Source organism: Lagenorhynchus albirostris, chromosome 2, assembly GCF_949774975.1.
Source record: "Lagenorhynchus albirostris chromosome 2, mLagAlb1.1, whole genome shotgun sequence".
NCBI classification, from domain to species: Eukaryota; Metazoa; Chordata; class Mammalia; order Artiodactyla; family Delphinidae; genus Lagenorhynchus; species Lagenorhynchus albirostris.
The window spans coordinates 185,826,940-185,842,798 of record NC_083096.1 but is presented as its reverse complement, the minus strand read 5'-3'; the positions used below and the strand labels follow the sequence as shown (position 1 = coordinate 185,842,798).

The following is a 15,859-nucleotide window of genomic DNA, read 5'->3' as shown; positions in this document are numbered from 1 at the left end:
CGGGATTGGCCCGGGGGCGTGACCAGGCTGGGTTCGCGGGCGCGCGCGGGCGCAGCCCCACGTGCCGTCCCAGTCCGCCTGCCGCTCCGCGGGGTCCGGTTCCGCCTGGTCCTCCGCCTGCCCCAATGCCGGGTCCGGCCTGGCCATGGGCGCGGGCTCAGTGCGGGCGCGCTACCTCGTGTACTTCCAGTACTTGGGCACGGACTTTAAGTACGTCATCTAGGCCTCCCACCCGTGCCCGCAACCCCCTCATGTAGCTCGGCCCCGCGGGAAGCACCCGAACTCGAGCCAGAGAGCAGCCGACGGCCGGCGCCCGAGGGGTTGGAGGGATTTAAGTTTAGGGCCCACACCTCCGGCCTCGGGCCCCGGCCTCCCGGGCATGGAACGGCCGCCTTTGGCCGCATAAGATGGGACGGGCGGGGTCCGGGGCGGGGCGGCCTCGCGCGCTAACCTCCGCCCGCCCTGCCCACAGCGGGGTCGCGGCAGTCAGGGGCGCCCAGCACGCCATCGGAGTCCAGAACTACCTGGAGGTGAGCTCCGCCGGCCCGCGCCAGGGAGGGGGGAGGGAGGAGGGCGACCCGGGGGTGGGGCAGATGGGAGCCCCGCCCGCGGCCGCTGTGCGCTCCCCGCCCCCCTCAGGAGGCCGCAGAGCGGCTGAACTCGGTGGTGCCGGTAAAGTTCACTATCTCCAGCCGCACGGATGCTGGGGTCCATGCCCTGAGCAACGCGGCGCACCTGGACGTCCAGCGCCGCTCAGGCCGGCCCCCCTTCTCCCCTGAAGTCCTGACGCAAGCCCTCAACACCCACCTGAGGCACCCGGCCATCCGGTGAGCACCTCTCTGCTCTCCCGGAACTCGTCCATTATGGTGGAGGCGGGAGGTGAAGAAGGACTCTGTATCTGGACAGGACTCCTTGGGGGTGATGGCAGAGATGCCAGAGTGTCACATGGACAGGGCAGGGGGTCATTCCTGGCCTCGTTCCCACAGGGTACTGCAGGCCTTCCGTGTGCCCAGCCACTTCCATGCCCGCCACGCAGCCACGTCCAGGACCTACCTGTACCGTCTGGCTACCGGCTGCCACAGGCCTGACCAGCTGCCCGTGTTTGAACGAAACCGGTGCTGGGCGCTTCGGGCTGAGTGAGTGGGTGTGAAAGTGACCCTGAGGGGTTTGCCAGGCTCGCCTGGCCGGCCATTCGCTCCTGACCACTCACCTGGCTCCCTGCAGCTGCTTGGACGTCGCTGCCATGCGGGAGGCTGCCCAGCACCTCCTGGGGACACACGATTTCAGGGCCTTCCAGTCGGCTGGCAGCCCGGCCACCAGCCCGGTGCGCACCCTGCGCCGAGCCTCCGTGTCCCCCGACCCTGCCAGCAGCCCCTTTGTCCTCCCCGAGGAGAGCAGGTGAGAAGGGCAGCCTACACTCTGGTCTGGAGGCTGCAAAGGCTGGATTTAGCTCCAGCACCTTCCCTGGTGCTGCACTGGGGGCTCCCTGGGCACCCGTCCAGCCTTGGGGGAGAAGGAGGTGCCAGTCAGCCAAGTGGTGTGGCCCCAACACCCGTGAGCCTGCAGCTGTGCCCTCCCCTGGGCTAGGGTCCTGCCAGGCTGGGGGGCAGAGAGCAGAGAAGGCTGCCTAACCTGCCAGAGCTCACTGCCTCGTGGATGGATCCCGGCGGTCGGTGAAAAGACTCCACTGGGGGAGAAGCACCAAGCCAGTGGTTCGTTCGGGCCCAGGCTGGCAGGGGGTTGGTTCCACTGCCCCCAGCACTGTCCCAGGGGCCTCTGGCCAGACCGCAGCTACTGACTTCCAGAGCCTTCCCACTTGGGCCCAGCACTGAAGGGAGGAGGGACTTTGCACAGCCAGCTTCCAAGCCTCCGACTCCTGCTGGAGAGCCCAAGCCCCAGGGCTTGAGTCCCTGGGAGAGAAGCTGGCCGCTCCACCTCCTTCGCAGCCCCCAAGCCCAAGGCCTCCTCCTGCAGCCAAGACCCTGGAGGCGCTGCTGTCCCCGCTCACAAGCAGCAGTCCTCTGGCTTTAGTCTCCCTTCCGCCAGTTTCATTTACAAGGGGTTGGGGGGGAGTAGGTGGGGGCCCCTGGGGTGGGACGCGGGGACGCCACACTGGAGGGTCGAGGCTGCCCTGAGGCCCAGACCTCATGGGCACCTGTGTCCCCAGGCGGTTGCGGTTCTGGAGCCTGGAGTTTGAGAGCCAGTCCTTCCTATACAGACAGGTGGGCTGTGTCCTGGGGCCCTGCCGGGGGTGGGGCCTGGGGCTCGGGCGGCTGCAGCACTCTTCACCTTGGGTCACAGGTGCGGAGAATGACATCTGTGCTGGTGGCCGTGGGGCTGGGGGCTTTGATGCCTGCTCAGGTGAAGACGATTCTGGAGAGCCAGGACCCCCTGGGCAGGCACCAGAGCCGTGTGGCTCCCGCCCACGGCTTGTTCCTGAAGGCGGTGCTCTACGAGGGCTTCGGTAAGAGGCGGCATGGAGCGGTCCCTGCTTGTACCCCGTTGACTGACGGACCCCTCCCAAGGCTGAGTCCTTGCCGTGGGAGGGGCTCTCAGTGGCAATGCTGTCCCAGCAGCTGGGACTCCAGCCTGTGGCCAAGAGGAAAGCCAGAGCCCAGCAGCCCAAGCCCCAGCCTGGCCCTGTGGGGAGGGAGGCTGAGAGAGCGTTCTAGAAGGCAGCAGAGGGTAGAGAGGGGCTTGAACTCTGGGGCGAAGGCAGGGGGCTCTGCAGTCCTGCTGAAGGCTCTGGCCTGGCCCCAGCAGAGACTGTCACGCCCCCAGGATGACCTGGGGTCTGTTCACAGGTCCTGCCTCTATGTGCCCTCAGAGTCCACAGCACAGAGGTCACACGTGACCCGACACACAGCAAGGTCAGGGCAGCCGTAGCACACTAGGCCCAGCTGCTGGACGCTGCCCAGCTCTGTACACCACGGTGCATCACACAGGGACCACGGCAGGCCCCACGCCTGTCAGCCTGGACCTGCCACAAGTCCCCGCCTGCCCCGGGTGGGCTGCCAGAAGTGGGGTGTAGGAGACAGGCGCAAGCACCGGAAAACGAGACACCCAAACAGCCTGTGGTTGTTTTTACTGGAAATCAACACCCCGGGAGCCCCCCCCCCATCTCCTGGGAGCCCAGGAGCAGAAATAAAAGGTGAAAAGCCCCCCAGGTCCGTTTCTTTCTTCAGCCAAAAGCAGCCACTCGGGCAGGGGCGTGGTGGCACTGTGGTCTCTGCACAGATGAGGGTCGTAGCCAGCTGTGGGCTCCACATCCGAGGACACAGGGAAGACCCAGGGTGCACACAGTCCTGGCGGCGGGGCCTCAGCTGGCCTGGGGCAGGCCCTTCTTGAGCAGAGACGTGAGGTAGCTTCCCAGCTCCTCGTCCTGCAGCCACAGGCAAGAGGGGCCATTGGTCCCGGTGAGGCAGCCCAGGGCGACTGGGTGACCCCACGAGTCCCGCACCTTACCTGGTAGGTCCAGGAGACCAGCAGCACCTTGGTGCCTGGGTCCTCTGAGTGGGCAGCGGCCTGAATGAGGATGGACTCCACGGTCACGGAGCCGTCAGGAAGGTGTTGCACGCAGTGGTCCTTGAGGACGCTGCGGGGAGGCACGGTGAGCCCCTGCCTGGCGCCCCCGCTGGCGCCCCGCCCCCCAGGTCCGGAAGGCGCGGCCGCAGCGTCTACCTCTTCAGGTGGCTGTACACGCGCACGGCTGTCTCCTGCTCTTTGCGCGTGTCGTGCAGGTGCACACGGCAGGTAAAGCGCAGCTGGTGCTCGGCCAGGCCCAGCTCCTTGAGGGCCTGCTCTGAGGACACGAGCCGGAAGTTCTGTGGGGCAAGGGCAGGTCAGGGACGGCGAGGGCGGACCCCACCGCCCCCAGTGATGGCTGGCACTCACACTGTCCTTCATGATCAGGGTGCCATGCAAGAGCCGGGGCTTCTTGGAGTCAGGGAGCAGCCCTGTGGGGCAGGGGCAGCGGTCAGAGCTGTCAGTGGGGCCACCTGCCCAGCAGCTGCCCCGCCCCCGCTCAATGGGCCCTGCCGCTCACCCTGTGCCATCTCCCGCTTCAGCAGCCCCAGTGAGATGCCCACGGGGATGCTGGGGCTCGTGGGCAGTGTCACCGTCTCGCCGTTGGCCGGCATGTAGCAGCTGACCCCTGGGCCGGGGTGTGGAGAGAACCTTAGTCCAGACTGGCGGGCCCTGCCTGCACCGACCCAGCCCGCATACCCTCCGTGTCACCCAGCCCGCCCTGGCCTGGGCTGCCTACGGAATTCCTGCTCAATCTTCTGCTTCAGAAACTCCATCTTCTTGGCCTCGCCGTGCACCAAGAGCACGTTCTCCGGCTCCGCCTGACCCACCAGCTGCATGATGCCCTTGGCGTCCGCGTGGGCGCTGAAGGACATGTACTCCACCTGCATCTTGACCTCCAGCTGCGGCATCACGGCAGGCAAGCCATCAGCACAGGTGGTGGCTCCCAGGGCCGCCCCCCCCCCCACCACAAGAGGGTCCACAGAGCTGGTGAGAGAGGGTGAGGACTCACCACCTGCCGCCCCTCCATCTCCAGCTTGCGCTGCCCGCTGAGGATCTTGTGGCCCACGGTGCCCTGCACGCAGTAGCCGGGCATGATGACCTGCAGGAGGGAGGGATGGACAAGCAGCTCCCCTGCACCTCCTGCCTCCTACCTCAGGGCTTCCTCCCGGGATGTTCTCCCACCCGCCCCTCTGCCCACCTGAACCCAAACCCTTGGTGGAGGCCCCTCCCCCTTCTAGGGCCCACTGCAGACCCAGGCAGGCTCAGGGGTCTCAGCACAAGCCCGCCCAGGCCTGACCCCCATGATGGCTACTTGGGAAGCCGGGGGCTTTCTTGCCTGGTGCAGACAGGCCAAGACACAGCAAGAGTCTGAGCCTGGGTCAGACACCGATGCCCAGGGTACCAAGCTGCCGCCGCCTCCTGACAGCAACAGTGTCCCCCCAGCCAGGGGGAGCCCCTGCCCCTCAACCTCGCCAGCCCTCCAGGGAACCGGCCCTGGGGCCCAGACCCCTCACCATGTTCTTCTCGTTCCCTGCCCACTTCCTGAAGATCTGTAGGGACTGGCCGGCATGCAGCATCCCTGGTGTGGCAAACACGACCTTCGGGGCAGGTGTGGGACAGTCAGGGCATCAGATGCCCCCCTGCCCTCAGCCTTCTGACCGCTGGTCTTCCCGGCACAGAGGCGCCCCGCTCCCCTGCGCGACTTGCCGGCAGGGCCCCGGCCCAGCAGAACCCCACCCCAGCCGGCAATGGGCCGCACCATGGGACCCGGGCTGTCGGCAAACGCCCGATCGAAGGCCTTGATGTGCTTGAACTCAAACATGTTCCTCTGCACAAAGGTCTTCCGGATCTTCTGGTTGGTCCAGGGGATGAAGAGCTTGTAGTAGTGGTTGGCCTTCTCCGTCAGGCCCGTGGAGAAGTAGATGGGGGCCTTCAGGTCCATGCGCTCCCTGTGGAGGACGGGGCTGGTGGGGAGGCTGCAGGGGCAGGGCTGGCCTGCAGCCCCCACGTGCCCTCAGCCTGGGTTGGGTCCAGTGCCAGGAAGGGCGCTCCCCGCCCTCTGTCACCCCACGGCCAGCAGGGCCGGGCCTCCAGAAACCGTCGTGGCCACACCTACCAGAAGGTCTCGAGCAGGATGCAGAGCTCCTGAGCACGGCCCAGCGCAAACACGGGGATCAGCACCTACAGGTGGGGTGGGGGTGGGGATGGGAGGCCAGCTCGGGAGGAACCCCTGGCCGCGCCACCTGGCCACCGAGCCCACAGCTGTGCAGAGGCCAACAGTTGCTCCTGTGGCCACCTTCTCAGGAGATCAGCCCTGCCAGCAGCTCTGATGGCCGGAGGCCCCATGCAGACTGCCGGCAGCCCCCCCCATTCTGTCCCAGCACAGCCTGTCCCAAAGTGACCATGGTGGACACTCTGGCCAGCCCTGCATTGGGATCTGAGTCACGAGGAGTAGGTGAGCCCCACTAAAGGGTCTTCGGGGGAATCTGTCTTCCCAGTGCTGAGCAAACCTTCCTCTCTCTGTGCCCAGAACACAGCACCCCTGTCCCTGACCGCATGCCAGGTCAGCCGAAAGACCCGTGTAGCATGGCCAGAGGCACACAGCCAGCCCCACCTGGGGCACCCGCTGCCCACCAGCTACCTTCCCGCCACGCTCCACGGTCTCATGGACCTTCTTTAGGAAGTCTCGCTCCCGGCAGCGCTTCGAGTCTCGGATGGTGGTGGCGTACGTGGATTCTGTGATCAGGAGGTTGGGCCGGCATTTGTCAATCCAGGCAGCTCTAGAACACAGGTGGGTGTGGCCAGAGGTGGACAGGCCACACAGTGGCAAGGCTGTACACAGCCATGGCCCTCCTGGACCCTCTAGCAGGCAGCCTGCCTCCTCTGCACAGGCAGCACTTGAGGGGACAGAACATCCAGGGACAATGACATGCAGACTGCTCGGGAACCCAGCACACCCCTCAGGGACCCTGTCCCCCGGGGGGACCCGCCCAATAGGATGAAACAAACGTACTGGCCTACTTACCCCAAATGCCGGTCTGGGGTCATGTTATAATCCCCCTAGCAAAGAATGTGGCAATGAGGAGGGTGCCTCCTTCCTCTGCCTGGCCAGCCAGCCCTTCCTGCGCCCCAAGTGCTTCCACTGACCGTGTAGACCACAGACTCTGAGCCCACTTTAATCTGGAACATGGCCGCCCCCAGCACGTGGCCCGCATAGTAAGCCTTGATTTCCAGCTCATCGTCCACCTACAGAGAAGAGGGCTGACCTCAGGTCTGCTGGCTGTGCCGGGCAGAGGGCAGAGGGGCAGGGAGGTGGAGCCTGGGGCAGTAGTGGGCGCAAGTTGATGACATCATTCTAGCCTTTCATCATCCCTGTTTTTTCATACACGACATCCAGTTCTCAATCAAAAGCAGACACAAGGGCTTCCCTGGTGGCGCAGTGGTTGAGAGTCCGCCTGCCAACGCAGGGGACACTGGTTCGTGCCCCGGTCCGGGAGGATACCACGTGCCGTGGAGCGGCTGGGCCCGTGAGCCATGGCCACTGAGCCTGCACGTCCGGAGCCTGTGCTCCGCAACAGGAGAAGCCACAACAGTGAGAGGCCCACGTACCGCCAAAAGAAAAAAAAAAAAAAAAAAAAAAGCAGACACAAGAGATGAGACAATAGGGCCAGAAAGAAAGAAGAGGAACAACAGTCCAGAGAAACAGATTCAGGGCTCCTGGAGTTTTCAGACACAGGCTTTAAAAGGATTGTGATTAAAATATTCAGAGAGAGAAAAAATTAAGAATGTTGGCAAAAAACTAGAAACTATTAAAAACAGTGGAAATTGTAAAACCAGGAACTATAATAACCCAAGTTAAGGATTCAAAAGAGCCATACTATCCCAGGTAATCTACATATTCAATGTAATCCTTATCAAAACACCAGTGGCATTTTTCACAAAACTGAAACAAATAATTTTAAAATTTGTGTGGAAACACAAAAGACGCCAAATAGCCACAAGAATCCTAACAAAGAACAGAGCTGAAAGAATCACACTCCCTGACTTTATACTACAAAGCTGCAGTCATCAAAACTGCATGGTAAAGAAAATCGGAGCTGGAGCAATCAGGCTCCCTAACTTCAGAGTATACTACAAAGCTCCAGGAATCAAAAATGGTACTGGCACAAAAACAGAAATATAGATCAATGGAACAGGACAGAAAGCCCAGGAATAAATCCATGCATCTACGGTCAATTAATCTATGACAAAAGAGGCAAGAATATACAATGGAGAAAAGACAGTCCCTTCAATAAATAGTGCTGAGAAAACTGGACAGCTACATATAAAAGAATGAAATTAGAACATTCTCTAACACCATACACGAAAATAAACTCAAAATGGATTAAAGACCTAAATGTAAGACCAAATACTATAAAATTCCTAGAAGAAAACATAGGCAGAACACTCTGACATAAATAGCAACAGTATTTTTTTTGGATCCGCCTCCTACAGTAATGGAAATAAAAACAAAAAAATAGAACCTAATTAAATTAAAAGCTTTTGCACAGGGACTTCCCTGGTGGCACAGTGGTTAAGACTCCGTGCTCCCAACGCAGGGGAACCGGCTTCGATCCCTGGTCAGGGAACTAGATCCCCCACACATGCCACAACTAAGAGTTCACACGCCACAACTATAAACAGACATACAGATGGCCAAGAGGCACATGAAAAGACGCTCAACACCACTAATTAATACAGAAATGCAGGGACTTCTCTGATGGCACAGTGGTTAAGAATCCGAGCTCCCAATGCAGGGGGCCTGGGTTCGATCCCTGATCAGGGAACTAGACCCCACATGCATGCTGCAACTAACAGTTTGCATGCCACAACTAAGGAGGCCACAGGCCACAACTAAGGAGCACATGTGCTGCAACTAAGGAGCAGGCGAGCCACATCTAAGGAGCCCACTGGCCACGACTAAGACCAGGTACAACCAAATAACTAAATAAATAAATAAAATATACTTGTTTAAAAACAGAGAAATGCAAATCAATACTATAATGAGGGGCGCTTCTCTGGTGGCTCAGTGGTTAAGAATCCGCCTGCCAATGCAGGGGACACGGGTTCGAGCCCTGGTCCAGGAAGATCCCACATGCCGTGGGGCAACTAAGCCCATGTGCCACAACTACTGAGCCTGCGCTCTAGAGCCCGTGAGCCACAACTACTGAGCCCACGTGCCACAACTACTGAAACCCATGTGCCTAGAGCCCGTGCTCCACAACGAGAAGCCATGGTAATGAAAGGCCTGCGCACCTCAATGAAAAGTAGCCCCCACTCGCCGCAACTAGAGAAAACCCGTGCGCAGCAATGAAAACCCAAAGCAGCCAAAAATAAAATAAATAAATAAGTTTAAAAAAATTAAAAATAAAAACAATGAGGTACCACCTCACACTGGTCAAAATGGTCATCTACAAATAATAAACGCTGGAGAGGATGTGGAGAAAAGGGAACCGTCCTACACTGTTGGTGGGAATGTAAAATGGTGCAGCCACTTCGGAGAATAACATGGAGATTCCTCAAAAAACTAAAAATAAAGTTGCCATATAATCCTGCAACCCTACTCCTGGGCATATATCCGGAGAAAACCATTATTCGAAAAGATAAATAGACCCCAACGTTCACTGCAGTGCTATTTACGATAGCCAAGATATGGAAGCAACCTAAATGCCCATCAACAAATGAATGGATAAACAAGATGTTGGTACAAGGACTTCCCTGGTGGTCCAGTGGTTAAGGATCCACCTGCCAATGCAGGGGACATGGGTTCGATCCCTGGTCCAGGAAGATCCCACATGCCGCAGAGCAACTTAAGCCCATGCGCCACAACTACTGAGCCTGCGAGCCACAGCTACTGAGCCCACGTGCCTAGAGCCTGTGCTCCGTAACAAGAGAAGCCTCTGCAATGAGAAGCCCACGCACCGCACTGAAGAGTAGCCCAACTCACCACAACTGGGAAAAACCCCCATGGAGCAACAAAGACCCAGCGCAGCTGGGGCGGGGGAGGGAGAAAAAGGGACTTCCCTGGCGGTCCAGTGGTTAAGACTTCACCTTCCAGTGCAGGGGGTGTGGGTTTGATCCCTGGTCGGGGAGCTAAGATCCCACATGCCTCGTGGCTAAAGAACCAAAAACCGTAAAAAACAGAAGCAATATTGCAACAAATTCAATAAAGACTTTAAAAATGGTCCACGTCAAAAAAAAAATCTTAAAAAATAAAAAGGAAGCTGTGGTACACATATACAATGGAATACTACTCAGCCATTAAAAAAAATGAAATCTTGCCATTTACAGCAACATGGATGGACTTGGAGGGTATTATGCTAAGTGAAATAAGTCAGACAGAAAGACAAATACTGTATGATATCACTTATATGTGAAATCTAAAAAATACAACAAACTAGTGAATGTAACAAAAAGGAAACAGAATCACAGACGTAGAGAACAAACTACAAGTGGTGAGAAGGAAGAGAGGAAAGGCAAGACAGAGGTGGGGGATTAAGAGATACAAGCTATTACACACAATATAAGCTACGAAGATATACTGTACTACAGGGAATATAGCCAATATTTTATAGTTACTATAAATGGAGCATAACCTTTGAAACCTGTGAATCACTATGTTGTCCACCTATAATATATAATATTGTAAATCAATTATATATCAATTAAAAAATTTCAACAAATTTAACAACCACTTACATATAACCAAAAAGAGACTTAATGAACTAAAATATCTAGTAGAAACTATCCAGCATGAAGCACAGAAAAATAAAAGGACGATGAAGGCTCTGGAGAAGCAAGACCTACATTCAGCCTGGAGAGAGCAATGGGCAGACCCGGAGGCCTCAAACCTGAGCAGGCGCAACAGGACGAGAACAGGTGGGGCCAGCATAGCATCCCTCCAAAGTCCACAGGAAAGGACATAATCCCACAAGCAGCCAAAGAAAAGATTCTCTTCCAAACAGCAGATGGGAAGACACATTCAAAATACTGATAGTAAATGCTGCCCCAGAATTCCAAACCTAAGGGGAAAACTCTTCAACATTTGCAGATAAATAAAATTTGAGAGCATTCATCACCAGCAGACCCACAATGGTGTTCTTCATCCCAAATACAAAGTGAAGAACACAGGCAGTAGAGGGGAACAGTGGGAAAGGCAAACAGAGACGGCGCCCGGCAAATCTGACCTTACCAGCATCAGCGGTGAGGTCCCAGGGGTCTCGCACGCTGAGGGAATTAAAATACATGGAAACAAGAGCCAGTGAGTCAAGGGAGGAGTAAATGCATCTGAGGTGCTCTGAGGCTCTTGCACCGTCCCGGAAAGAGGCAAAAGTTCCAAGTACCTTAGAGCTCTGTTGTCATGGATGTGTTTTGTAATCTCTACCACTACAAAAATTATAAAACAATATTTAATTACTTACCAAATAAGAGGAGAAATAGAGTTTTTAAAAGTCAATCCAGAAAAAGGCAATAAAGGAAATAAAGCATAGAACAGGCAGCACAAATAAGAAGCAAATGGTAGGAGGATACAGCTAAATCCCAAACTATTACCCGTACAGTCCAAACCCTCCACCTACAGGACCGGCTATCAGGCTGGATTAAACCCAAACTACTTAAAACATGATGCAGAAAGAAAGTACAAAGATGGGAAAGGATGCCCCGTGCAAACGCTAACTAAAGGTGGGGGAGGGGGAACGGTGACCCGTTCACCAGAAAGGTGGACTCAAAGGCAAGAGCGTTCTTGAGGAGAAATGCACTACTTCATCTTGACAAAAGGTTCAACCAGGATAAGACGACCCCAAATGCTAGACACGTGGTAACAAGCAAAACCCAGACTCTGAGGAAAAGCAGACAACTCCGCGAGCCGCGGGATAAATTTCTCCACATCTGATATCACTTTCCTGCCTCCTCGCTGGCCCCCGGACAACTGCCACTGAGCCACAGCCCACACTCCGGTCGGCATCCCGCCCAGCCTGCCCCCCCGCCTCAGCCCCGGCGTGCTCAGGTGGCACAGGTGCCCTCTCCCGCCTCTTCAGTGAGCTCAGACAGCGCCGGGGAGCAGCAGAGGCCCTGCCAAGTGCTGCATCCGCCTCCAGGCAGCTCCCCGCCGGCAACACAGCGGGGTGGGGGTGGGGGGCCTGACCTGCACCGTCTGGTGGAGGTGGACGGCCACCACCTTCTTCATACAGTCCTTGATCATCTGGGACGTGAAGAAGTTGGCCTCACCCTTCTTGTCCACGGCAATCTTGCGGTAGTCCTCCAGCAGGATGGGGCAGATCGCCTGGGTGGGCTGGGTCATGTAGATGGGCCCGTCGTAGCCCACCATCTCGCTGAAGTAGGGGAGCGCCCCGCAGTGGTCCAGGTGGAAGTGGCTGGGGAAGCAACACGGGTCAGCCTGGAGGGCCCTCCGCACCTCCCCACGGGGGCTACCGTCCCCCCTCCCTCACTCGCTGAGGGCCTGCCGTGCACGCCTCAGACACCCCGCCCTGAGAGCCGCAAAGCAAGAGGGAGCGAAGGGGCCGGAGCGCAGTCGCCCTGGGGCTCAGCGCCCCAGCGTCTAGCGGCGCCACCAGCACGCAGTCACTCTGGGGTCAGCCTAATGCTCCAGGAAGGAACAAGGAGGGGCTCAGGGGGACGCGTATCAAGAGTCGCCACTTGCGTGGGTGGGCGGGTCCTGGGGAAGGCACCCACCTGATGATCACGCAGTCCAGGAAATCAGTCAGCCGGCCGCTGCGGGTGATGTAAGAAAAGTCGGGGAAGCGCCTCTGTGGGGTAGGGGAAGGGTCAGGATGCCACCGGGGCTCAGGAGCCAGTGGGGCAGCTGGGGCTGCAGGCACGGCCCCCGGGGCTTAGGGTGCAGCTGAGCCTGACCCCCACATCCCCACCCCGCAGGCCCACCGAGACCGCCAACTGCTCAGAGCCTCGGAGCGTCCAGGAAGCGGGTCAGCTGCCCAGCTGGTACCTGAGCCGGGAGCCCCGATCTGGTACAGACCGGCCCCGCGCAAGTGCCCCACCTTGCCCCCTCTGTGGGTCAGAGCCTGAGACGCCGAGGCCCGGGCCCACGGTTGGTGATGCCAAAGAGCAGGCTGGGTGGCGGCCGCCCACCCAAGGGACTCACGTCGTCGCTGAAGCCCATGTGCATCCCGCAGTCCAGCATGACGTTCTTGCCCGCAATGGAGACCAGGATGCAGCTTCGGCCCACGTCCTGGCCAGCCCCTGCACGGGTGGACGGGTGAGAGGTGCTACCACGCTCCTCTCCCCGAAACTGCCCCTGCGAGGATGGCCCCAGCCCCAAGGCCAAGGCCCAGCCGCCTGCTGCAGACCCCTACAGGACCCTCTGGGCCCCTGGCCCTGCAGAACCCTCTGTGGCTGCTGTGTGGACAAGGTGTGAGGTGAGAAGCATTGCCACCTCTGCACATGGGCAAGGGAAACGCACAGGGAGGGGACAAAGCACCAAGGCCACCCTGGACCCCTCCCCATGATGCCTCCAGCCTCGGGCCCTGCCACTCACCTCTCAGAGCAGTGGCCCACAGGCTTGAGGCCAGGAGCTGAGTAAGGGGTGCTGGCCTGTGGTCCCAGCACTCAAGAGAGGCAGGCCAGGGCTCCTTGGGGCCTCACCACCCCTCCCAAAACCTTAGCTGGGGCCACATCTGAGCTGTGACCGCCAGGCACCTCCTGGTGGTGCCACTGCAGAGGGACACTGCGTGGCTTTAGCCCAGCCATGGGGAAACATGGCCCTAGCTGTCCAGCAATGACCAAATAGAGTGGCCACAGTACAGACGCCCCACCGCTGGGCCCCCTCAGGTACCCCCAGCCCAGACCATAACCCGAATCTCATCCACAGTGCTGACCTCCAAGCCCTGCCCAGATGCTCCAGGCCCAACGGGGCATATCCCGGCCACCTCATACGGCCATCTGTCACCTCCTCTAGGGTCTGGGCACCCAGAAGGAAAGGGACACAGCCTCACAAGGCCCGATGACAGCAAATGACCTATTTTTCATCTTGGATCCTACAAGCCTCCCTCTGCAAGGAACCTTCTGAACCTTCTGTTAGCACCACACACACCAGGGTGACCAGGCCACCGCCCAAAGTGGGCCGCGGCTGGTCCTCAAGAAGCTTCAGTCACCTGTGACAACGGCAGGTGAGAGCAGCCACGAGCTTCACCTGTGAGCCTCAGGCAGCCCAGCCACAGACAGTGGCCTCGAAGTCTCTCACAGGCCTGCTCCCCCCACCAGGATGTGAGCTCCCTGAGGGCAGGGTCTCAGCCTGCTTCCTATTGCACCTCCAGCCCCAAGCCATGCCCCGCTCAGAGGCACTGCAGACATGTGTGGGAGGGAGAAGGGCCACCCCTCTTCACGGACGAGGATGTGAAGTCCCAGAAGTCACGGGATCCGCCCACGGCACATGGCTCCTGAGCATGGGACCAGGGACAGTTTTCCAGACTCCGGAGCTCAGCTCTGAGGCACTGGCCGCCTGCTCCCAACAGGAACACCCACAACAATCCCAGGAAGCAAAGACAGTGGCCCGAACTGGGCAGGCGAAGTGGGGACAGAGCCTGGGACACACAGGAGAGTGGGAAGAAAACAAGGAGACATGTGGCCGCAGGGAGTTTAGGTTCCAGGTGTGTGTGTGTGTGTGTGTGTGTGTGTGTGTGTGTGTGTGTGTGTGTGTGTGTGTGTGTGTGTGTGTGTGTGTGTGTGTGTGTGTGTGTGTGTGTGTGTGTGTGTGTGTGTGTGTGTCCGAGAACACGGACAATAATCACCTAGACAAACTTGCATTCGGGGAGATCAGCACCTCAGGAAAAAGTAAGGCAGGGAAGGGCACACAAACTTCCAGCCCTGCCTGAGAAGACGAATTCCGAGCAGGGTGGAGAGGGACAGCTGGGATGAGAGGGGCAGCTGTGCAAAGGCCCTGTGGTGGGAGAGACCAAGGGGGTCATGAGGCAGAAACTGGCAAAGGCAGATGGTGACACAGAAGTAGTTCTGCTCTGATGGTGCTGTGGCTGAGTGACTTTGGGGGCACACCCAGGTGCAGATTTGGGGTAAAAGAAGCAGTAAGAAGATAGGATCATTCAAGAATGAGCGGTGACAGAACAACTAAGCCCGTGAGCCACAACTACTGAGCCCGTGTGCCACAACTACTGAAGCCCGCATGCCTAGAGCCCATGCTCCGCAACAAGAGAAGCCACCACAATGAAAAGCCCGCGCACTAAAACCAAGAGTAGACACTGCTCGCCACAACTAGAGAAAACCCGTGCCCATCAATGAAGACCCAACGCGGCCAAATAAATGATAAATAAATCTTAAAAAAAAAAAAAGAATGAGTGGTGAGAAAGGGGTCACCTGGGAAAGGGTCAGGCTGGAAGGATCCTGCAAAGGCCCCTGGAGAAGAACCAGGCGTGGGGAGAGCGTGGGGCTGAAGCAGCCAGAGGGGACCCGGAGCCAACAACTAGGAGAGGCCGTGGGGGTGACGACACCTTTGGTGGGGTAGGATGTGCGCTGTGACCCAGCAGGCCAGGGTCAGGAGTGTTCACTGCAGCTGTCAACAGCTCAGTGTCCACGCTGGGGGCTGGGTGGGCTATTTTGAGGAGAGCTCACCACAAAAGAAAGGATGTGGAGCTGCGGGGGACACCCCTAGGAGAAGATGCTTCCAACACACGGCCAGGGCAGGGGGCAGGTTCCCGAAAAGCCCCTGGCACGTGTGCACGGAGACCCCAGCTGTTTCTGATTCTGAGTGATCTTTCCTCCTTCACACTGTTCTGTACTGCTTGAGTCTTTAAACTGTGCACTTACATCTTTTGCAAAAAGCAAAGTTTTGAGGGTTTTTTTGTTTTGTTTTGTTTTTTAACGCTGCGGCGGTCAAGTAAAACAAGGGTTGACTTGGGGTGGACCGCAGACGGGTAAACGGGTAAACGGGTAAACGGAGGCTGCAGGGAAGCGGGACGCGAGACAGATGGAGGAGGTGGAAGGGCAGGAAGTGGCGAGGATGCAGAAGCAGAAGAAAGGCGCCCTAAGCACCGGTGCCGGGCAGGGGGCCGCGCGGCAAGGACGACACGTCCCGGGGTCCCCGGCCCTCCGAGCCTCCCACCGGCCTTTTCGGGCGCTCCTCCCGCGCCGCGCCGCACCGCGCCGCACTCACCCAGGGGCGTGACCCTGATCTCGGGCATCCTGTCGGGCGCGCTCAGCGAGCCGGCGGGACCACTACTGCCTCACGAAACCCAGGCGCCTGCGTCCCGGAGTCCTCCATGCGCGTCCGACTCGCGGCGACGTACTGCGCAAGCGCAACCCCAGA

The 15,859-nt window shown here is 58.5% G+C and overlaps 2 protein-coding genes across 8 annotated transcripts; one reads left to right on the top strand and one right to left on the bottom strand.

Moving 5' to 3' along the window:
- Positions 1 to 30: 30 nt before the first annotated feature.
- On the top strand, positions 31 to 3,161 carry PUSL1 (pseudouridine synthase like 1). 6 transcript variants are annotated; one of them, XM_060141765.1, is made up of 8 exons: positions 31 to 210; positions 473 to 530; positions 640 to 827; positions 987 to 1,136; positions 1,225 to 1,398; positions 2,168 to 2,222; positions 2,302 to 2,464; positions 2,946 to 3,161. In XM_060141765.1, the coding sequence occupies exons 1-8, from the start codon at positions 146 to 148 to the stop codon at positions 3,029 to 3,031; spliced, it is 939 nt and encodes a 312-aa protein (XP_059997748.1). In that variant the 5' UTR covers positions 31 to 145; the 3' UTR covers positions 3,032 to 3,161. The 6 variants fall into 6 exon arrangements, with proteins under 6 accessions (XP_059997748.1, XP_059997749.1, XP_059997750.1 ...); XM_060141766.1 differs by having other exon boundaries at positions 2,828 to 3,161; XM_060141767.1 differs by having other exon boundaries at positions 2,805 to 3,161.
- INTS11 (integrator complex subunit 11) lies at positions 3,069 to 15,842 on the bottom strand. Of its 2 annotated transcripts, none has more exons than XM_060141761.1 (17): positions 15,707 to 15,842; positions 12,686 to 12,783; positions 12,259 to 12,332; positions 11,711 to 11,939; positions 6,676 to 6,774; positions 6,554 to 6,588; positions 6,170 to 6,308; positions 5,645 to 5,709; positions 5,288 to 5,477; positions 5,043 to 5,126; positions 4,538 to 4,627; positions 4,265 to 4,427; positions 4,046 to 4,153; positions 3,895 to 3,956; positions 3,682 to 3,824; positions 3,466 to 3,595; positions 3,069 to 3,382 (listed from the first exon to the last, which is right to left on the bottom strand). In XM_060141761.1, the coding sequence occupies exons 1-17, from the start codon at positions 15,732 to 15,734 to the stop codon at positions 3,320 to 3,322; spliced, it is 1,800 nt and encodes a 599-aa protein (XP_059997744.1). In that variant the 5' UTR covers positions 15,735 to 15,842; the 3' UTR covers positions 3,069 to 3,319. The 2 variants fall into 2 exon arrangements, with proteins under 2 accessions (XP_059997744.1, XP_059997745.1); XM_060141762.1 differs by having other exon boundaries at positions 12,259 to 12,297; positions 15,707 to 15,735.
- Between the last annotated feature and the right edge of the window lie 17 nt (positions 15,843 to 15,859).